We start from the raw sequence: 23,273 nt of genomic DNA, 5'->3' as shown, positions 1-23,273 counted from the left end.
CCAGCTCCTGCCCACCAGGAGTTTTCTGACAGGGCCTGGTGGATACAGGGAGGGCTGGGGATGTTGTCTACTGGAACTTTAGCCTTTGACACCATATCCCACAGCATTCCCTGGAAAAGCTGAAGCCTGTGGCTTGGAGCGGTTCACCCCTCCCTGGGCTAAGAACTGGATGGACATCGGGGCCCAGAGAGTGGTGGGGAATGGTGCCACATGCAGCGTGTGTGCAGTGGTGTCCTGCAGGGATCAGTGTGGGCCCAGTCCTGTTTAACATCTTTATTGATGATGTGGAGAAGGGAGCACAGTGTACCATCAGCAAATGTGCAGATGGCACCAAGCTGGGTGTGAGTGTGGATGTGCTGGAGGGTAGGAGAGCTCTGCAGAGGGACCTGGACAGGCTGGATCCAGGGCACAAATCCAACAGGGTGAGGTTCAACAAGACCAAGAGCTGGGTCCTGCACCTTGACCACACCAACCCCTGCAGTGCTCCAGGCTGGGGACAGAGTGGCTGGAGAGGGGCCAGGCAGAAAGGGACCTGGGGGCAGTGATGGACAGCAGGGTGGACATGAGCCAGCAGTGTGCCCAGGTGGGCAATGGCACCTGGCCTGTGTTAGAAGTGAGTTACAGGAATTGATAGAAATAAATTTGATTAGATTCAGTATAATTTATTTAATAAGTGGTAGTAAGTAAAAGAGTGTTGGGTGATTGGGGAATTTTTGTTTTATTAATGGTTCATGATTTTTTATTTGATAGTTTTGATTTATATATTTTTTAATTTTTTGTGTCATGTATCTTTTTTCTTGTGTTTTGTGTATATGTGGTGTGTTGTTAGGGTTTTTTTTTGTTTTCTAGTCGTTGTGAAGATGAAGGTTTTTTATTATTTTGGTGTTTTGATGAATTTTTATATATTTCTTATATAATTTTTAGGATTTTTAATTTTTTTTTTTATTATATTGGATGCTTGTAGTTAGATTTCATGTTTGTAGTTAGGTTTTATATATGTAGTTAGATTTTGGGAAATGTATATTTTGGGCTTTTTGGTTGTTGTTAATTAGGTTTGGTGAATAAATATTGACTGTACTTCGTTTTATTGTTTTTATTTTGTTTATTGAACTGTTGTAATTTCTGATGATCTAGAATTCGAGTTTTAGTTAAGATTGGGGGTTTTTTGTTGGTTTATATTTAGTTTGGGTGAGTATTAAATGGGTAGTTTTTAGGTGGATTTTTATAATAGTAATTATTTTGTTAAGAATATATGGTTTAAATGATAATTTAAAATTAGTAATATTATTAGTTTGGTAAGAGATGATAAGAGGGTGGGGTATGGTTATGGGGAATGGTTAAACTATGATTTATATTAATTTTGTTGGGTTTTTTTGGGATTTGTTTTTTTGAATTTTTTTGTAGTTTTGTTATGGTATTTTGTGTAATTTTGGTATGATTTGTATATATATATAGTTGGGTTTTTTTAAGAATATTGTAAAGTTTTTTTTGTTGTTGTAAAAATAGTAATGTATGAGGAATGGTGTGGCCATCAGGAGCCAAGCTGCTGTGCCACCCCTGACCTGCCCCCACCTCTGCACACAGATATTGCTGCTGCAGCTCTAGAGAAGGGAGCAGAAGGAATCTTCAAAGAAAGGAGATCTCCAGAAAAAAAAAATAAAAAATGGGAGATCCTTTAGTTAATTTAAAGCTACAGAGAACAGAGCCCGTCCTGGACAGAGTCTGGGGCCAGAGCAAAGGAGGAGAGACAAAAATATATCACAAATATGGGCATGATTTTGTGCACAAATTATTAGACTAAAAAGTAAAAACTTCTGGCAATGAAGGAAAAGGAAGAATTCTCAAAAATTATTTATTTTACAAGTGACTAGGAGAAAATGGCAACTCACAGAAATTGGCAAAGTTCACTGTTTGTGAAACCTTCCAGTCATCAGTGTCCACAGTGCAGCCTTGAGCTCCTGGTTCCTCAGGCTGTAGATGAGGGGGTTCAGGGCTGGAGGCACCACTGAGTACAGAACTGACAGGGACAGATCCAGGGATGGGGAGGAGATGGAGGGGGGCTTCAGGTAGGCAAAAACCCCAGTGCTAATAAACAGGGAAACCACGGCCAGGTGAGGGAGGCAGGTGGAAAAGGCTTTGTGCCTTCCCTGCTCAGAGGGGATCCTCAGCACAGCCCTGAAGATCTGCACATAGGAGAAAACAATGAACACAAAACAACCAAATACCAAACAGACACTAACAGCAAGAAGCCCAAGTTCCCTGAGGTAGGAGTGTGAGCAGGAGAGTTTGAGGATCTGGGGGATTTCACAGAAGAACTGGCCCAGGGCATTGCCATGGCACAGCGGCAGGGAAAATGTATTGGCTGTGTGCAGCAGAGCATGGAGAAAGGCACTGGCCCAGGCAGCTGCTGCCATGTGGGCACAAGCTCTGCTGCCCAGGAGGGTCCCGTAGTGCAGGGGTTTGCAGATGGACACGTAGCGGTCGTAGCTCATGATGGTCAGGAGGGACAACTCTGCTGAGATGAAGAACAAAAAGAAAAACACCTGAGCAGCACATGCAGAGTAGGAGATGTTGTTGGTGTGCCAGAGGGAATTGTGCATGGCTTTGGGGACAGTGGTGCAGATGGAGCCCAGGTCAGTGAGGGCCAGGTTGAGCAGGAAGAAGAACATGGGGGTGTGCAGGTGGTGGCCGCAGGCTACGGCGCTGATGATGAGGCCGTTGGCCAGGAGGGCAGCCAGGGAGATGCCCAGGAAGAGGCAGAAGTGCAGGAGCTGCAGCTGCCGCGTGTCTGCCAATGCCAGCAGGAGGAAGTGCCTGATGGAGCTGCTGTTGGACATTTTTGGTGTCTTGGCATGGGGATCTGTAAGAACAGTAATAATGGAATAGTTTGGTTTGGAGATGACTTGAAATATCCCAGCCCAGCTTGGTGTCACTTTCCCCCCACTGCCTGCCCAGGGCTCTGCTGCCTGGAGCTCTCCCTGCCAGCTGCTGCTTCCCTGTGCCCAGGGCTGGGCCCTGCCAGTGCTGCCAGAGCCCAGCCCAGCCCTGGGGGCTCAGCTCTGCCCTGCAGACCCCTCCCAGCACAGGGCACTGCCAGGGCCAGCTCTGCCTCTGCAGGCTCTGATGGCAAAGTCAGAGCAACCCTGAGGAGACTGGAAAAGGTACACTGATGCTGCCTGTAAGGGGCCCTGTGCTGATTTCTTTCTTTGCCTGGTTTATTCAGACCTGAGAGAAATTGTTCTTATTGTGACCTGAGAGAAATTGTTCTTATTGTTCTCAACCTGAACAGACATATGAATATCAATGTTCAATTTTCCATCCAGGCAACCCTGAGCAGTAGATTATAAAATCAGGATTTTCCCTTTTATGCAGCCCCTGACTTGCTGTGCTCCCTGTATAATCTATTTGGAAATGTTCTGTAGTTAAATGTCGTGCTGGGATCAGTCCTGATCAATGCACCATCCTCACCACACAAGGAGAACACTTCCAAGTCTCACCAGCTGTCTCCCTCCACCCAGACCTTGTCCCCCAGTGCTGTCAGCAGCTCCCAGGGCTGGCTGAGAGCTGTCCCTGGCAGGCAGCAGAGTCCCTGCCCAGCACAGCACCCTGGGCTGCAGGACCCTGCTCTGCAGGACAGCCCTGGGCACCCCTGGCTGCTCTACAGGAGAGAGAATCAGAGAATGTACTCACAGAGTCTGTGGGCATTGGGATGTTCCAGCTTTAGGAGATCACTGCAGGAGCTGCAGCTGCATTGTCCTGCAGCCAGAGGCTTCCTGTGTCCAGGGCTGGGAGTGATTCTGCCCCAGGCACTTGTGAGCATCTTCCCAGCCCTGACTGATTGAAGCTCTCTGTGCCTCTGTGCTGTGCCCAGGGTGGCTGCAGGCAGTGCCCTCAGCCCTGCTGGGCTGGGAGAAGAGCTGCAAATCAGCAGAAAGGTCTTTTTGAAGCTTTTCATGGTTGCCAAGAGCTGCCTCTGTGTCCTTGGAGCCCAGCCCAGCTCTCTAGCAGAGACACAGCACAAGGACTTTAATGACCCTCTTGAGGCTTGGATGCTGTTTACATCAGACACGGTGCCCCATACTGTGCTTAAAATCTTCACAAAAACTCAAAGTCATATTCAAACTGCAAAGTTTCTTCAAGTTTTAATAGATTCCAGTAAGGAACACAACTGAGTAAGTGTCCCAGGTTCCAGGTACAGCAGAACACTGGTGGCAGTGATGACAGGTGGGGACAAACAAGGGAAAGGTGTCCCTGATGCCGAGCAAACCTGGATGTGTTTCTGGAATGCCAAGGGCCAAGGGCTGAGCCCCAGCCCCTGGCAAGGCAGATCCTGTCCCTCCCTCCTTGCTCAGGGCTCTTCCCGGGGCACTGGGCTCTGGGGATGTGCAATGCCAAGGGCAGCACCATGGGGCGGCCCCTGCCAGGCTGCTGAGCAGGGACAAGGAGGCAATGAGGCCCCAGCACAGCAAGGCTCACTTGTCCCCTGCTGGCCAAGGGCCCAGGGCCAGCAGCCATGGCCAAAGTGCTGCAGCACTTGGCTCTGGCAGGGCCTTTCAGCTGCTGCCCATCCCTGTGCCCTCTGCAGCCCAGGCTGTCCTACGGTGTCCATGGCCTGCCCCTCTGTCCCTGCAGGCTGTCCTCATCCCCCGGCTGCCCCACCTGGCTGGCCCCTTCCTTTGCTGACAGCTCTGCGTCCTGCCTGCCTCTGCCTGCACACACAAAGCCTTGGGCTGCTCCAGACTCCTTCTGGATGCCAGGTTTCACTACAGCCCTGCCCTGCGAGTGAAATTTCTTTAACCTTGGGTCCAGTCTGGAGCATCCCATCTGCTCTTGGCATCAATTCTTTCTTTTTTTCTCAGGCTGTTTTCAACTATGTCCAAAGGATCCCCTATCTATGAAACCTCCCTTCAATCCCTCCCTGGGCTCTCTTCTGTCCCCAATCTCCACTCCACTGAACACAGAGCTCCTTTGTCCTTATACATTGGCTTCCTCCAAACCCAAACTTCTGAGATTCACAGAATTCACAGAATTCAGCGATTTCACAGATTGACTAGTTTGGAAGAGACCTTCAAGAACATCAAGTCCAACCCATGCCCTAACACCTCAACTTAACTATGGCCCAAATTGCCACATCCAGTCTTTGTTTTAACACATCCATGGATGGTGACTCCACCACCTCACTGGGCAGGTCATTCCAGTACTTTTATCACTCTTTCCTTGAAAAACTTTTTTCCTCATATCCAACCCAATTGTTCCCTTTAAACAATTTGACACTGTGTCCTTTCATTCCATTTAGTGCTGCCTACTGATCTCTGGACCATCTCCAAGGTGTTGGCAAATGAAAACATTCTGCTCAAAGTCTGAGGAAATCACCAGAGAACAAGGCAGTCAGACCTGTCTGTCCTGGCTACTTTTGTCTGGGCCCAGTTCTTGGACAAATGCAATTTTGGAGGTGGAATCCCAGATTTGGGCATTGGCAGCTTGGTAAGGAGGGCAGTTCTTTCTCACTGGAAGGAAAGCACTGAGTCCCAGTGTGTGATGGTAGATGGGAGACAGCCCTCAGGAGGCCAAGGCCAGCCTGAGCTGTCTGTCCTGGCAGATTTTGGCTGGGAGCAACCCTTGTATATGGAGAACTTTTTACAATGAGGTCCAATTCCAGCCTTGCGCACCTGCAAAGGTGGATGGCTCTTTTGCTTAGGAAGGAAAGCCCAGAGCCCCAGTGCTCCAGGGACTGATGAGAGGCAGCCCATGACATGCCAGGATCAGCCAGACCTGCCAGGTGGCCCCCAGGAGGCCAAGGCCAGCCAGAGATCTTCCATGTCCCCTTGGTTCCATGGGACCCCACAGTGTCACAGTGGTCTCCACGATTCCATGGGGCCTTGCAATGCCACAATGTTCTCCATGGATCCACGGTGCCCTGCAGGATCACAGTTCCCCTTTGGCTGCACGAGGCCCTGTAATGCAACAATGGCCTCTTGGTTCCACAGAGCCCTGCTGCTTCACACCGGCCCCTTGGCACCATGCAGCCCAGCAGTGCCACAGTGATGAACTTGGTGCCACGGGGTCCCAAAGGTGTCACCACCATCTCCATAGGAAGGAAACAGCTGACCCCCCGTGTTGCAGGGGCAGATGTGGGACAGTCACCAGAGGCCAAGCACAGCCAGACCTGTTGCTATTTGCAGATTCTGTCTGGGAGTAATCCCCAGATATACGGAATTTTAGAGGTGGAATACCAATTTCAGACATGGAAATCTGGAGGACAAGGACAGTTCTTTTCTGTAGGAAGAAAAGCACAGAACAGCAGTGTTTCAGGAGCACATGAAAGGCAGCCACCAGAGACCAAGGGCAGCCAGACTTCTCTGTTCTGGCAGCTTTCACTTGGGAGCAATCCTTGAATGTATGGAGTTTTGGAGCTGGAATCCCAATTTTGGCCATGGGCGAGTGGTCGAGATGGATGTTTTCTTCCATAGGAAAGAAAAGTGCAAAGGCCAAGTGCTTTGGAAGAAGATGAGAGGTGGCCACCCTTAGGCCAAGCCAGCCAGACCTGTCTCTCCTCGCACCTTTCATCTGGGGGAAATCCTTGGACACAGGGATTTTTGGCGATAGAATCTCAATTTTGGTTGTGCCTGAATGGAAGAAGAGTTCTTTTCATTAGGAAAGAAAAAATGGAGGCCCAGTGTTTCAAAAGGCAGATGAGAGCCAGCCCTCAGGAACCCAAGGCCAGCCAGACCTTTCAGTCCTGGCAGCTTTTGTCTGGGAGCTGTTCTTGGATATAGGGAATTCTGGAGGTAGATTCCCAAATTTTGGCCATGGGTGCCTGGAGGTGAAAGTTGCTTTTTTCCTGTGGGAAAGGAAGACACATGTAGCTACAAGGTCTTTCAGAGCTAAAGAGTCCAATAGAGAATTAACACCTGTATCATTGATGCTTTTAACCCAATAACTAAATTCCCATGTCCCTTAGGGTGACACTGCCTGACCAACCAGAAACTGCTACCTGAAACCCATGAAGAAGGAGGAAGAAGAAGGAAGGTAAAAACTGAAAGAGACAACACCAAAGATCCTCCATTTTGTCTCATACCTATTGCTGTATTATAAACCCCTCCAATTTCAAACCCATCACCATGGGAAAGCACACAGTTCTATTTCACTGCACACTCGTCATTTGAACTTCATCACTCCTATCTAGAAGCCGTCTCCAAGGAAGGCCTCAGGTCAAAAGCAGTGCTCTCCAGTGGGTCAGTGCCTGCCAGCACAGAAACCTCAAAAACCCCAGGTTTCTGGGATCCAACAGTGCCTCTCTTTTTATTCTCTACAAACCAGGACTACACAATTCACCTAATACATGTTCATTTCCTAACCCTGCTTGTCCCAGCTTTGTATTAAAATTAGCTCCACACCTCTGTGGGACTGAGCACTGCTCCTTGTTGGTCACTCTGGTGGTCGTCTGGGGGTCCTTGGGATGAAGTAAACAGTCTTCCTCTCCGTTGAACTTTTCACCTTGTCTCCTTGTGCATGTTCTTTTTAGTCAATTGGTCATCTTCTGGACTTTGATACCAGTTTTCCTGCTTCAGGGCTCTGAAAAACCCCTTTGTCCTGTGGTCCTTGCATCCTGTTTGTGCATTCTAGCTCTTTATCTCATCTTGTAACTTTGCTCTCCTCCTGTTCTTGTAAGTACAGTAAATGTTTAGGAATTCCATTTGCTTTTGTCAGCCCCCTTTTATTCAAAGCATTTCTTGATGCTCGATTCTTAATTCTCAATTCCTCGGACTCAGACCCCATATTCTAGAAAATTAATAAATTCTTTTACTTAATAATATTGATACCTTTTCCATTTTCCAGTTTACCTCCACAGCTCGCTCTTCTCAGCGTGTATCCCTCATTGCACCTCCATGTATTGCCTCTAAGGAAGTCAGTGCTGCTCTCCACATTAACATCCTCCAAATCCAAACAAGTATTCCAATAGACAGCACCAGACTCACATCTGCTAATGTCAGTATGACAATGAGAGGGTGGTGAAGTGTGTTCAAAATCCCTGCTGTAGTTGGTGACCATCCAAAGAGTGCATTCCACTGTGATGATTTGGGCCCTGGTTTACTCTTTGTAACACTTTGCTTATCTCTTTTATATCATTCTAGACTGTAGCCAGAATCCTTTGTCCATTTTCTGAATCTCGTTCAGGATTTTTGTCGAGTTCTGGCGTTTCATTACTAATGAAATGAACCTTCCTAACGCAATGTTCATTCCAATGGGTCTAGGTGGTAATTTATGATATATTGTGTAGTTAGATCTCATCAGCTGGTGGGATGTGACTGGTGCCAAGTATCAAAAGGCATACCTGACATTCCTGATAAAATTTCAAATATAAATATTAGAATGGTTCTTAGTAGGTAAGATTCCATTGTTATCATCAATTTCTACAGAAGCACAAGCGGTTCTTAAACATGCACAGCCTAGACCAATATATACAAGTACAGTCTTTTGACTAGATTTCTGCAAGTTAAATTACTGAATGTTCTCAACTGCAATGTACTCATTTTGCTCCAGAGTTTTCTCTGTAAGAGAATTAACATACACATCATCTCCAGGCTGTGTGTCCTGCACTGCTCTGTCTGTCCCTCTGCTCTGAGTTCCAGCCACATGTTTCTCAATTTCTCTGAGTTTCTTACTTAAGGCTACCATACAGGCAATCATCCTTTCTTCCCCCACTTCAGTGGACAATCCCTTTTGCACTCCATATGGTCTCCCATAAAGCATTTCAAAGGAACTTAGTTTTTCTTTGGCTCCTGGCTTGGTTCAGATCCCCATCAATGCCAGTGGGAGAGCTTGAGGCCAGGGTAAATTAGCTTCTTGTCCTAGCCTCACAATTTGCTGCTTAATTTAATGATTCATTTTCTCTACTTGGCCACTTGACTGGGGACCATATGGGGTATGGATCTCCCAGTCTATGCCCAGGTGACGACTGATTAGGTGCATTATTTTTGAAATCAAATGTGGCCCTCTATCTGAAGATACTGTGGCTGGAACTCCAAAGTGTGCTATTATCTCTTGTAACAATACCCTGGTTACCTCCCAGGCTTTGGCAGTTCTGGTGGGTAAAGCCTCTGGGCACCCTGAAAAGGAATCTGTAAACACCAGCAAATATCCCTACCCCCCTTTTCTGGTGAGTTCTGGAAAGTCAATTTGCCACTGTTGTCCAGGCCCATGGCTGTGGAGACACTGAGAGGCATTCCCACTTAGGGAGACATCAAAAGCTTTTGTCACAGCAAATTCCAATGTACCCTTGTTCTGTTCCCTTGTTCTCCCCGTGTCCCTTCCCTGTCCCTCAGTCTTTCAGTCACTCCCACCCTGTTTCCCCGTTGGCTCCCATGCCCTAACCCCACCTTTGTGCCCCCCTCCCCATGTCCCCTGGTAATTGGTCTCTGATGATTCCCCCCACCCCAAATACCCATGGACTTGAACCTGGACCCTCACCACAAGCTTTGCCTCTGCCTTTGCCTCTGACCCTGGACTATCCACGTGTGTGGCTGAAATAAACATCTCTGTGGAACCCATACAAAGGCCCTTCCTGCTTTTTCACCTGCAGTCATCGTAACAGCTCTCCAGGACACTCCAACACATGGCTTTTTCCAATTTGGCCAAGTTCTGGTTTGGGGGTATTCCTGGGTTAGGTCTGGAGGCAAATGCCACACTGCCAGGTTACCTGAATGACAGTGGAGTATAAATTTCTGGGAGTACTTTTTTCAATCAGATAGTTATACAGGGCATCTACTCCCCAGTGAGTTTTCTGGTGTTCCTCCCTTAATAATGACCAGAACAGATGAGAAGGGATGACCATTGTCCCTTCTGCAATAACAGTGCATCCCTCTTGGTTACATGTTCCTCCTTGATCCCTAATTAGTTTTCTATGCTTTCTCATAGATACTGGCTTACCTTCAAGGGAGACCTGTCCATCTGGAATTAAAACTCCCTCAATGCTCATCTCACTTTTGCTGCTTCTTTTGCCTCTCTGTCCAGCAGCTCATTTCCTTCCTCCAGTTCTGAGCTCACCTTCTGGTGTGCCTTAATGTACATCATTGCTACCTGCTCAGGTAGCTGAACTGCTTCCAGTAGCAGAAAGAATTTCCTGCACATGTTAGATGTTTTTCCCTCGTGAATTCAACAGTCCCCTTTCTTTCCAGATGGCTCCATGTGCATGTACAACTCCAAATGCATACTCTGTGTCTGTATAAATGTTTGTTTTCTTTCCATTCATGATCTACTGGGTGCGTGTTGGAATGATTATCTCAGCTTTTTGTGCAGAGGTATCTATTGGCAAGGGTCCACATTCTGTTACCTCTTTACAGGTGGTAAGTGCATACCCAGCAGCTGCTCCCATCAGTGAACCAGGTTTCTGCATCATCCCAAGGGGTGTCCTTCAGATCTGGGCAGCTGGAGGAGGAGGCTTCGATAGTCTCCAGGCAGTCGTGGTGTACTGGCTCCCCTTGATTTCCACTAAGGAAAGAAGCTGGGTTGGTAATGTTAGTCACAATTATCTCTGCATCATCTTGTTCTACCATGGTGACTTGGTGTTTCAGGAACCTTTGTGGGGAGAGCCAGTGCCTGCCCTTTACTTCCAGCACTGCACACACTGTGTGAGACACCAATGCAGTCATTTTCTGGCACAAGGTGAGTTTGCATGCCTCTTGAATATTCAGCACCACTGCTGCAATGGCTCTGAGCCTTCCCAGCCATCCCTTGGCTGCTGTGTGTAGTTGCTTGGAGAAGTGAGCAGCTGCTCTCCAGTACAGACCCAGGTCCTGGGCCAGTATCCCCAGGGCAATTCCCTGCTTCTCATGGAGAAACAAAAACAATGGTTTACTCACATCTGGGAATCCGAGAGCTGGAGCTGACATGAGAGCATTCTTCAGCTGGTGAAAGGCCAGGGTGGCCTCTTTTGTGCACTGGAGTTCTCTGTCCCCATTTGTAATGAGCGCATACAGAGCTTTCACACGTACGCCGTAGTCATAAATCCATAATCAGCACCACCCTGTCATTCCTAACAATGTCCACACTTCCTTTACTGTCTGAGGTTTCAGGGTTTGGCAGATTGCTCCCTTGTGATCTTGCCCTAGAGTCCATTGTCCCACACTAATTTCATAACCCAGGTAAATTACCTTTTGCTTCCCTACCTGGGCCTTTTTCTTTGATACCCTGTATCCCTCAACTCCTAGAAAGTTTAGGACGCTCACCATCCAGGGAATACAAGCCTCTTTCATCCTTGTGGCTATGAGGAGTTCGTCCATTTACTGCAGTGGTTTTCCTTTTACTGGGGGAGCCTCCCAGGATTCCAGATCTTTGGCAATTTTTTTCTCCAAACAATGGAGGAGAATTTTTAAATCCCTGAGTCAACACCATCCATGTTATCTGGGATTTGCACTCGCTTTTAGGGTTTTCCCATTCTAATACAAATATTTCTGTCTGTGCTCATGGAGAGGGAGGCAAAGGAAGGCATCTTTAAAGTCTAAAATGGTAAAACAAAATCAGCTCTGGTGTTAAGCACATTAGGAAAGCCTATGGGTTTGCTACCACAGGATAGAGATCTGCAGATATTTTGTTCACAGCTCTTAGATGCTGTACTGTCTGATATGGCCCATCAGGTTTTCGGACTGGTAAGATGGGAGTGTTGAACTCAGAGGGACGTTCTTTTGTAACAACCCTAATTGCAAAAAGTTTTCAACTATCGGGGTAATTCCTTACCTGTCCTCTCTTTTCAAGGGGTACTCCTTAATTCTTGCTGGTTGTTTTCCTTCCTTAAGTTAAATTCCTATAGGAGTTGCATTTTTCACCCTCCCTGTTACCTTAGAAGCCCACACATCAGGGAACACTTGATTTATCATTTCTTCACTAATTTCTCCCTCCATTTGAATGGCTACTAAGATTAAACTTATTGCCTCTATGTACTGTTCATCATTTACCTCCAAAACAATCTCCTAATTTTTAAATTTAATGGTCACGTGTAATTGTTCTAGCAAGTCTCTCCCCAGAAGATGTCCCAGGGAATTGGGCAGATATAGAAATTTATGAATGCCCCATTGCTTTCCTAGCCTATACTTTAATGATTTGCCAAAATATGCTTTTTCAGGTTGGCCAGTTGGTCCTATTACTGTAACATAATCCTTTCCCCACAGGTTCCAGAGTTTTATTCAGACCCTAATACGCTGCCTCCGTGTCAACCAGAAATTACACCTCTTTCCCCTTTCCCCCCAGCTTCAATTTTATAACCAGTGGATCTCCTGGGTTTAGATCTACTGGTCCTCCTCAGTCTTCTTTCACATGTGCAATCACTTTTCCCTTTTCCTGGTTCTCCCTTTTCCTGAAAGCCACCCCAACTTCATTCTGGACATTGATTTTTCCAGTGACCATATTTCTTGCAGATCACACACTGGTCTCTGCCCAGCCAGGACAGGCCTTGTCTAGGTGGTCCCTGTCTGCCTCTTCCTCTCTCCCTCTCACTTACAAGAGCTGCAAACTTCCTCATTCCTTCTTTATATCCTTCTTCCCACTTTCTAAAGACTCTCCACACCTCATGCACAGAGTCTCTAAGTTCCTCCCATCTCCTCCCCCAAAGCTTTTCAAGTTTATGTCTTAGGTCATCTGTAGACTGCGCCAGGAATAAATTGACCAGCTGCTGTATCCCTGTGTCAGACCCAGGGTCCAGTGATGTGTGGTGGCACATTCCATCCCTTAATCCATCGAGGAATTTGGATGGTGACTCAGAGGCCCTCTCCTTAATTTCATAGAACTCTGACCAATTTATAGGTTTGGGAATGCCATTTCCATACCCTTTGGGATCCATTTCTGATAGCTTTCCAATTTTCTCAATTCTGCTGATTGGTTTGGGTCCCACTGTGGATTTTGGAGGGAGAAATAATCTTTCATATCTAATTGTTGTGTTTTATAATAATCTTCTGCCAAATCCCCTGCCATTTTTATAAATTATTGTCTTTCAGTCTTGGTCAGTGCATCCAATAATAAGTGCATATCACTCCAGTATGCATTGTGTTCTTTTATTATATATCACAGACATTTAGACATCTTAACTGGATGGCTGCAGTAAGTTTTAGCAACCTTTTCTCATGCCTTCAAGTCGATGGTGGAGAAGGGAACTTTAAGCAATACCGTTCCTCCCTCTGGTCCCACTGCCTCTCACAGAGGTGCCTGTCATATGTGTGTCTGTTGTCTACTCTGGTGAGCGATTCAAGGGGATGAATGGGCTGGGGCTGATGGTACTTCTGAATCTGCATCCTCATCCTCATCCCTTTCCTGTCTTATGAGGGGAGTCATGAGAAAATCATCAGCCAGATCTTGTTCCTGGGCCACAGTCTGGAAAACCTCATCCAATTTTGTACATCTTTGCCCTGGACTGCAGGCTGAACAACACTGCTTTCCTCTCTTAGTCTTATTCTCCTTCTCTAGGACCAATACCAGAGGCTCAGATGGAGCCCTGAGCCCACACATCCCTCTGCCATTTGGGGTGACTTTGAAGGGACAAAAAATTTGACAGTACAGTACATGACACCTCTGTCCACTTCCCTTCCCTCCTAAGAAATAGCATGAGCTGTAATAGTGTGTTATAGTCCAAAGTTCCACTGGGTGGCCACTTCTCTCCATCATCTAATTTTTATCAAGGACACCAGTCCTTGCAGAATCTAATAAGGTCTCTCTTGTTTTCTGAGCCCCAATGTCCAGGAATGTCTTTCTAGTGTGCAATAATACACCCTGTGCAATAAGTCCACCCAGTGGACTGGCTTTAAGAATGTCTTTATTTTGTCCAGTTCCCATTATCTCCTCCTTCTTGTCCTGTCCAGTTTCCACCTAAATCTCTCTTCAGAATTTCTCACAGACCTTTCTCAATCTTCGTCCCATACCCATTCCCAAGTTGCAGGTATTAAATGTGATCTTCCAAAAATCAACATGAGAATCTTAGGTTCAAAACTAGCTCAGTTACGATGCCTTGATTTACACTGAGGGCATAGAGCTTGCTGTTTATCAGAGGAACAATACCAACATTTTTCCCAAGTCCTACACTGTAACAGTAACCACGCACTGTGCCAACCTCTAGAAGCCGAAAAGCTGCTTAACACCTGCCAGAACAATCTATTGCACTTCTTCTCTCTTCAATGTCCAGTTCCTAATGCAGACTGTTCCCAATACAAAGGTACCACTCTTCCTGCTCAAGTTCTACATATTCCTTCCAGATAAACTTGACTGTTTCCCCTTTCTATCCAATAATTCACGGGATTTATGAACTCCCACGGATCCAGCCCAAACCACTGAGGGAGAGGGATTCCTTCTGTTTGTCTAGGTCTAGCCATGGTTAAAACAGACACCAGCCACTCCACATCCAAGCACAACGCTCCTCCATCCACACTTGCACTCACCCCACACTGACCCCGGTCTCTTCCCTTTCCTTCGGCCGCCTCAGTCACCTGAGGTTGAAAACGCGGATAGAGATGCACGCTCGCTCTGTACCAGAGGTACATCTCACCCACTCATTCACTCACTGACACACTCAACAACTCAACGTGTCCAGACTGAGCAGTCACACAAAACAGCAGCAAAAACAAGGGTCCACTCGACTCACCCCAGAGTCACTAGTGGGCTGCTCTATCAGCTCAGTGAGACCCCTCTGTTGGCCGCGCTATCAGCTGGGGATAAACTCCTCTCCCTCTGTCTCTGGTCCCCTTGTTTGGCTGCTAGAAACCCACCATGACAGTGTTGTACTTCAGATGTCTCTGTACAACTTACCAGCAGCCCTGTTATTGATATTTAATACATGCCATTTTATCTGCAATGCCAGCAGATCATTGTCTGTCCCCACAGTGAGCGAGACAAGGTTCAGGTTCCCTCCAGGGAAGATCCTGGGATGCACCAGAGAATCTGTTCCTTCACTGGTCCTGGAGCCAGACACAGATCTCCTGGCTGGCTCGCCAATATGAAGCATGGAGAAACTCTCTATAACCCACAAAAAATAAGTTATAAGAGCAGGCATGTATTTATTCAGTGCTGACGTGCATGGTGGATAGCTCCTCCAAAAACACTCACACCTTCAGTGACCTGTACCTCTCTTTTTATTCTCCTGAAACTGTGGTTGCACAATGCACCTAATACATATTTGTTTCCTAACCCCACTTGTCCCTGCTTAGTATTAAAATTAGCTCCATGTCTCTTTGTGACTGCACACTGCTCGTTGCTGGTTGTTCTGGTGGTTGTCTGAGGGTCTTTGGGATGAAGTAAATAGTCTCCCTCTCAGTGAACTTTTCTCCTTGACTCTATGTGCATGCTCGTTTTAGTCCTTTGGTCATCTTCCAAATTTTGATACCAGTTTTCCTTGTTCAGTGGTCTGAAGAATCCCCTCATAGAAGGCTGTCACATCACAGAACAGTCTATGACAACCCAGCAGGGCTGTGTGAGGTCACTGGGTTGGTCACTCTGCCACGGCCCCCACTCAAATTATCCCCCCCAGGGAAGTCTTCCCTGCTGCTCATGCAGAGCAGGGTCCTCTGTCCCCCTGGGTCCCCCCTGCCCCAGCGCTGCTGCCTCCCCAAGGATGTTCCACAAATCAACCCCAGAGCCTGACACGGGGACAAGGGGCCAGGGCTGTGGGACCAGGACATCAAGGACGTGGATTATCCAGGGCACTGGGGCCTGGTTTGGGTTGCCCAGGGCAGGAAAGATGTCTGGCAGCTGGAGCAGGGTGAGGGAAGGGCCTCCAAGGTGGGGCTGGAGCCCTTTGGCTGTGAGCAGAGGCTGAGGGAGCTGGGCTTGTCCAGCCCGGAGCAGGGAAGGCTGAGGGGCTCCTCATCCCAGCCTGGCAGTGCCAGCCAGGAGCTGATGGAGAACACAGAGCCAGGATCTTCACCGGGGGGCCTGGGGGGAGACAAAAGACAATGGGTGGAAAGGGGGAAAGAGGGGAGATCAGACAGGACATGTGGAAAACCTTTGTTCCCATGGGCTCAGACAGGTTCTGAAATGATGCTCTGTCACTGTCTTTTGAGATTTCCTGATTCAAACCAAATCTCGAACCACTTGACCTGACCCAATTTCTGACAGCTTGGGAGTCAGAATTACTGAGATCTCACCCAACCTCAGTTCCCTGATGCTCCCAGGACAATGCTGCTCCTGATTTTGGAATGGGCCAGAGCAGATGTTTATGGGACAGGAACCCTCTGGGGCTGTAGGGAACCTGACGCTTGTAAGGTGCACGAGCACATCTCACTAGCTGGGGCATTTGAGTACTTTAAGAAACACCCAAGATTTCCCACCAGGTGAGAAATTTTCTGGATGTGTACTGATGGCAGGAGAATAAATCCTGTTCTTCCCCTCTACCTGTGTTACCACTATGCTGTCTATTATTTCATGTCCCTCTCCATTTGGGTGTTTCCACATCTCTTGTTTAAATGGTCATGTCTAAGGACACCTCTTCACTAGACCAGATGGTTCTATGGCCTTCCCATTGCTCCCAGATTTCCTTCTCCAGTTGTTTCCTGATAATTTCAAATCAGTCTTAGTTCTGTTTCAATTGTCATGATATCACCCTCTTCTAATGGCTTTGTCTAAAACTGTTCCTCTATGGAAATCCCTTGTGCACGGTGGACACATCAGACACTGCTTTGACATTGCACAGACCAGAGGGAAGAAATTGGATTCTTATTAAACTATATCATTGTTGCATTTCTTATGTTGGCCATGAAGAGAAACTGTCTGTCCCTCTGAGTCTCAGCAGTTCCTGACTCCCAAAGGACACAAACCTGATGAGCTGTGGTGCCCACTGCACTGGTGGCTCTTGCACCTCCCTCCACAGGCACAGCAGAGCTCCCTTGTCCCACAAAGTCCCTGGCAATGCCGGGATGAAGGAAACAGGACAGGCTGTGGGGATCAGGGGCAGGGCACGGCCAGGGATTTGGGGTGGTTGTGAGCCCAGGGCAGGAGCCGGCCCTTGGCCTTGCTGAAGCTCATCCAATTGTCCTGGGCCCATGGCTCCAGCCTGGCCAGATCCCTGTGCAGAGCTTGCTGCCCTGCAGCACAGCCACACTCCCAGCCAGCTTGGGCTCCCCTGGACACTGACTCAGGGTGCCCTCCATGGCCTGGTGCAGATCAGCAAGGAACACATTGAACTGCCCTGGCCCCAGTCCTGAGCCCTGGGGACACCCCTGCATGTGGCTCCATTGCCCAGCACTCCTTGGGCTGCACTTGTGTTTGCCATGGAGCTGGGCCTGCCTTGGCTTCTGTTTGCTGACCCCAAATGAACATCCCTCTGTGTCTGGGGCAGCTCCTTCTCCAAGGAAAGCAGCTGGGACTTGGTGCCAAGGAGCTGAAAGCTGCAGGCACAGCCTGGACTGGAGGAAGCTCAGATTTGCACTGGGCTGCTCTGAGTGCCAGGGCTTGGATGAGGGAAATGGTGGGGTGGGGGTAGGGACAGAGTGTGATTGATTGTCAGCCATAAAGGGTCTTGATTTTCATATCTGATAGAGTGCATGAGGAAGTTCAATATCAATTGGACATTGCTCATATCCTTCCACATACAGGAAAAAGATAAACAGGGCCCAATACAGAAATCTTTTCACTTGTACTATTAACATAGTGCATCCAATTTGAACAGACTTCTCAAATTGATCAAATTAATGACAGAAGAGTAGAGCACATAACTTTTTCTCAGAGTCATGGCTTTTTAAGGTTTTCTGAATGCTCATGAGCTCTGGGGCACTGAATTCCTGAACTGAAGAGCTGAAGGCTGAACAAGCCTCTGGACCAGTAAAACTCAGCAGCAGCCTCCAGGTTGCTGAGGATGTCAGCAGCCCCCAACTGAGGCCATCCCTGCCCTGAGACCAAGGGGGAATGGGCAGACAAGGAGAGCATCCCCGGGTTGGGGAAGCAGAACTCAGAGGCACCAGTGGGTCCAGGTGGAAATGGAGTGTGGAATTTGGCTGTGAAAGCCCTGCCTGGTCTGTGCCAGGCAGGACAGACAAGCCCTGAGCCCATCCCCTGGGAATGGGGAGCAGTGGCCTCACAGGATGCTCGTGGCTGTCCTGAGCAGTGGGATGTGGGGTGGGAATGGTGAGGGCAGGAGAGCAGCAGGAGCCCTCCAAAGCTCTCTGGGGTTGGGGAGGAGGCCACGAGCCCTGGGGCTGGGAGGAACTGGTGTCTTCTCATGGGCCTCATTGGGAGGGACAGCAGGCACAGCCAGGGCACACAAATCTCATTGCTGCTGCCAGGGGTGGTCCCAGCCCCCCAAGGATTTGGTCACCCCCACTGCAGCTCTCCTACCCTAACACAGACCTGTGCTGGTTCCCTGGCAGACTTTTCCAACGCCCCATTTCCCCAGCTCCCTCTGACCCTGGGAGCTCCCAGAGCTTTACTGATGTCCCTCTGGCCTCCCTCTCTGTCACTTCAAACCTCCACCTCTGCTCACAAGAACTGCCCCTGCAGAGACCAAGAATGGCTCAGGAAGCATCCTGAACATACAAGTCAGGGAAATAACTTATATACATTTAAATGCCAAGGGAACAAACTTTCTGAAAGTCTTTTTATTTCAATACAAAAGGGAGATATTAATGCATTTATGCTAAGAGAAATAATACAGGATTTTACAAATGACACTGCAATAGTAGAAAAATAATCAGAAAACAGACCAACAAAAATTTGGGAAAATGCATTTAAAAGGCTAAGCTTGTAATGCTCAGCAGTACAAGAGAGATAGTTTATTATTTCTGAATTGATCCAATCATCAGTTTCCTCAGGGCATCCTTGAGCTCCTCGTTCCTCAGGCTGTAGATGAGGGGGTTCAGGGCTGGAGGCATCACTGAGTACAGAACTGACAGGGCCAGATCCAGGGATGGGGAGGAGATGGAGGGGGGCTTCAGGTAGCTAAATGTGCCAGTGGTGATAAACAGAGACACCACAGCCAGGTGAGGGAGACAGGTGGAAAAGGCTTTGTGCCTTCCATGCTCAGAGGGGATCCTCAGCACAGCCCTGAAGATCTGCACATAGGAGAAAACAATGAACACAAAACAACCAAAAGCTAAACAGCCACTGAGACCAAGAAGCCCAAGTTTCCTGAGGTAGGAGTGTGAGCAGGAGAGTTTGAGGATCTGTGGGATTTCACAGAAGAACTGGCCCAGGGCATTGCCATGGCACAGGGGCAGGGAAAATGTATTGGCTGTGTGCAGCAGGGAATAGAGAAAGGCACTGGCCCAGGCAGCTGCTGCCATGTGGGCACAAGCTCTGCTGCCCAGGAGGGTCCCGTAGTGCAGGGGTTTGCAGATGGACACGTAGCGGTCGTAGCACATGATGGTCAGGAGGGACAGCTCTGCTGAGATGAAGAACACAAAGAAAAACAGCTGAGCAGCACATGCAGAGTAGGAGATGTTGTTGGTGTTCCAGAGGGAATTGTGCATGGCTTTGGGGACAGTGGTGCAGATGGAGCCCAGGTCAGTGAGGGCCAGGTTGAGCAGGAAGAAGAACATGGGGGTGTGCAGGTGGTGGCCGCAGGCTACGGCGCTGATGATGAGGCCGTTGGCCAGGAGGGCAGCCAGGGAGATGCCCAGGAAGAGGCAGAAGTGCAGGAGCTGCAGCTGCCGCGTGTCTGCCAATGCCAGCAGGAGGAAGTGCCTGATGGAGCTGCTGTTGGACATTTGCTGTGTCTTGGCGTGGGGACCTGTAAAATAAAAAGAAATCATGGAATAGTTCAATTTTGGGAGGACTTGAAATATCCCAGCCCAGCTTGGTGTCACTTTCCCCCCACTGCCTGCCCAGGGCTCTGCTGCCTGGAGCTCTCCCTGCCAGCTGCTGCTTCCCTGTGCCCAGGGCTGGGCCCTGCCAGTGCTGCCAGAGCCCAGCCCAGCCCTGGGGGCTCAGCTCTGCCCTGCAGACCCCTCCCAGCACAGGGCACTGCCAGGGCCAGCTCTGCCTCTGCAGGCTCTGATGGCAAAGTCAGAGCAACCCTGAGGAGGTTGGAAAAGCAACACTGATGCTGCCTGTAAGGGACCCTGTGCTGATTTCTTTCTTTGCCTGGTTTATTCAGAAATGAGAGAAATTGTTTTTATTGTACTCAACCAGAGCATAGATATGAATATCAATGTTCAATTTTGCATCCAGGCAAACCTGAGCAGTAGATTATAAAATCAGGATTTTCCCTTTTATGCAGCCCCTGACTTGCTGTTCTCCCTTTATAATCTATTTGGAAATGTTCTGTAGATAAATGTCATGCTGGGATCAGTCCTGATCAATGCACCATCCTCACCGCACAAGGAGAACACTTCCAAGTCTCACCAGCTGTCTCCCTCCACCCAGACCTTGTCCCCCAGTGCTGTCAGCAGCTCCCAGGGCTGGCTGAGAGCTGTCCCTGGCAGGCAGCAGAGTCCCTGCCCAGCACAGCACCCTGGGCTGCAGGACCCTGCTCTGCAGGACAGCCCTGGGCACCCCTGGCTGCTCTACAGGAGAGAGAATCAGAGAATGTACTCACAGAGTCTGTGGGCATTGGGATGTTCCAGCTTTAGGAGATCCCTGCAGGAGCTGCAGCTGCATTGTCCTGCAGCCAGAGGCTTCCTGTGTCCAGGGCTGGGAGTGATTCTGCCCCAGGCACTTGTGAGCATCTTCCCAGCCCTGACTGATTGAAGCTCTCTGTGCCTCTGTGCTGTGCCCAGGGTGGCTGCAGGCAGTGCCCTCAGCCCTGCTGTGCTGAGAGAAGTGATTCTCAGCGAGAGAAATGTGATTTTGAAACTCTTTTTAGTTCCCAGAATCACCCTATGGGCCAGGAGCCAATCTGAGCTCAGCAGCACAGACACAGCCCAAGGACTTTAATGAACCTCTTGGGGCTTTGGTGCTGTTTACATCAGACTCAGTCCCTGAGAGAGTGCTCAAAAATCTTCTCAAATATTCGAAGTTAAAATTAAATTCCAAAGTTTTTTGAAGTTTTAATGGGTGCCATTGAGGGACAGGACTGAGAAAGTGTCCCCAGGATCGAGTTAGAAAGGAACAGTGGAGGCAGTGATGACAGGAGGGGACAAACAAGGGAAAGGTGTCTGTGATGCTGAGCAAACCTGGATGTGTCTCAGCAATGCCAAGGGCCAAGGGCTGAGCCCCAGCCCCTGGCAAGGCAGATCCTGTCCCTCCCTCCTTGCTCAGGGCTCTTCCCGGGGCACTGGGCTCTGGGGATGTGCAATGCCAAGGGCAGCACCATGGGGCGGCCCCTGCCAGGCTGCTGAGCAGGGACAAGGAGGCAATGAGGCCCCAGCACAGCAAGGCTCACTTGTCCCCTGCTGGCCAAGGGCCCAGGGCCAGCAGCCATGGCCAAAGTGCTGCAGCACTTGGCTCTGGCAGGGCCTTTCAGCTGCTGCCCATCCCTGTGCCCTCTGCAGCCCAGGCTGTCCTACGGTGTCCATGCCCTGCCCCTCTGTCCCTGCAGGCTGTCCTCATCCCCCGGCTGCCCCACCTGGCTGGCCCCTTCCTTTGCTGACAGCTCTGCGTCCTGCCTGCCTCTGCCTGCACACACAAAGCCTTGGGCTCCTCCAGATTCCTTCTGGGGGACGTGCTGCACTCAGCCCTACTCTGGGAGGGAAATTCTTTTCTCCTTGGGTCCTGTCTGGGCTCTCCTCTGCTCTCCTCAGTTCCGACGCCATCGTGCACAGAGCTCCTTTGTCTCTATATTGTGGTCATGTGCCCAAAGCCTCCAAAACCACCCTTGGGTGATTTCTGGGCCCTCTTAGAGGTGTTTGCAATTGAAAACATTCTGTTCATAGTCTACTGAAAAAAACAGAGGAACAAGGCAGCCAGATCTCTCTGTTCTGCCTATTTCCTTCTAGGAGCTATGCTTGGATACATGGAATTTTGGAGGCCAATTTTAGCCATTGCCTCTGGACAAGAAGCTAGGTTTTTTTCCATAGAAAGGAAGGAAGTATGCACCAGTGTTTCAGGGGCGAATGAGCATTCACCACCGGAGGCCAAGGCCAGCTGGAGCGGTCTTGTCTTGTATCTTTTGCCTTAGAGTAACCCTTTTATATATGGAAGTTTTAGGGGGAGCTCCAGTTTCAGCTATGGGTTACAGGAAACGCAGATGGTTCTTTTCCATAGGAAGGAAATCACAAAGTCTCAGTGCTCCAGGGCAGATGAGAGGCAGCCCTTGACATGCTAAATTCAGCTAGACCTGCCAGGTAATCTGTGGGAGTCCCAGTCACCAGAGCTGTTCCATGACCCCTTGGTTCCATGGGACCCCACAGTGTCACAATGGTCTCCACGATTCCATGGGGCCTTGCAATGCCACAATGTTCTCCATGGATCCACAGTGCCCTGCAGGATCACAGTGCCCCTTTGGCTGCACGAGGCCCTGTAATGCAACAATGGCCTCTTGGTTCCACACAGCCCTGCTGCTTCACACCGGCCCCTTGGCACCATGCAGCCCAGCAGTGCCTCAGTGATGAACTTGGTTCCAAGGGGTTTTGATGGTGTCACAAAGTGTCATTTCACAACTCCTGAAAGTGTCACATTTGTCTCCATGGTTCCATGGGACCCCTCAATATCACAATGGTCTGCACAGAGAGGAAACCACAGAGCCCCAGTGTTTCAGGGGCTGATAAACTGCAGTCAGCAGAGGCCAAGACCAGACAGACCTATCTGTGCTAGTAGCATTTTGTGGGAGAAACCCTTGAGGATAGGAATCTGGGAGGAAAAGTTCCCATTTTGGCCATCGTGCTTGTACAGGAGGGATGGCTCTTTTCCTTAGGAAGGAAAGCACCGAGCCCCAGGGTTTGAAGGAAGGTGAGAGCTGGCTCTAAGGAAGACAAGGACAGCCAGACGTGTGGGTAATGGCAGCTTTTATATGGTAGCAATCCCTGGATATTGGGAATTCTGGAAGTGGAATCTCATTTTGGCCATGGATTCTTGAATAGGAAGGACAGTCCTTTTCCATTTGAAGGAAATCCCAGAGCCCCAGTGTTTCAGGGCAACATGAGAAGAGACCCTTGACCAGCCACGGACAGTTGGACCAGTCAGGTCAATCCAACCAGACCTGTTCCCTGTTCCCTTGGATTCATGGGGCCCTGCAGTGTCACAGGGGTCTCCTTGGTGCCTTGTGCCACCAAAATGAACCCTTGGTTCCATGGGGACTCACAGTGTCACAAGGGTCTCCTTGGTTCCATGAATCCCTTCAGAGCCCCTCGATTCAACGAGGCCTTAAAGTGTCCTCATGGCCTCCAGGATTCCATGAGGCCCCAGTGTCACAATGGACCTTTGGTTCC

General features: G+C 49.1%; 2 protein-coding genes across 2 annotated transcripts; both read right to left on the bottom strand.

Annotated features, from left to right (window-relative positions):
* Positions 1 to 512: 512 nt before the first annotated feature.
* Positions 513 to 2,774, bottom strand: LOC134057288 (olfactory receptor 14A16-like; the record flags this gene model as incomplete). The annotated part of the gene is made up of 1 exon (XM_062514281.1): positions 513 to 2,774. A coding segment is annotated over one exon (870 nt), but the record flags the coding sequence as incomplete, so codon positions are not given.
* Positions 2,775 to 18,743: 15,969 nt separating this feature from the next.
* On the bottom strand, positions 18,744 to 19,688 carry LOC134057310 (olfactory receptor 14J1-like). Its single transcript, XM_062514302.1, has one exon. It carries the CDS (start codon positions 19,671 to 19,673, stop codon positions 18,744 to 18,746), a length of 930 nt encoding a protein of 309 aa, XP_062370286.1. The 5' UTR covers positions 19,674 to 19,688.
* Positions 19,689 to 23,273: the final 3,585 nt, after the last annotated feature.

This window comes from Cinclus cinclus, unplaced genomic scaffold (assembly GCF_963662255.1).
Source record: "Cinclus cinclus unplaced genomic scaffold, bCinCin1.1 SCAFFOLD_32, whole genome shotgun sequence".
Lineage (NCBI taxonomy): Eukaryota > Metazoa > Chordata > Aves > Passeriformes > Cinclidae > Cinclus > Cinclus cinclus.
Note: the sequence above shows the minus strand (reverse complement) of the source record. Positions and strands in the feature narration are given on the sequence as shown.

Excerpts from the sequence above, each read along its gene's own strand:
- LOC134057310 (XM_062514302.1), bottom strand. The coding sequence starts at position 19,673 with ATGTCCAACAGCAGCTCCATCAGGCACTTCCTCCTGCTGGCATTGGCA.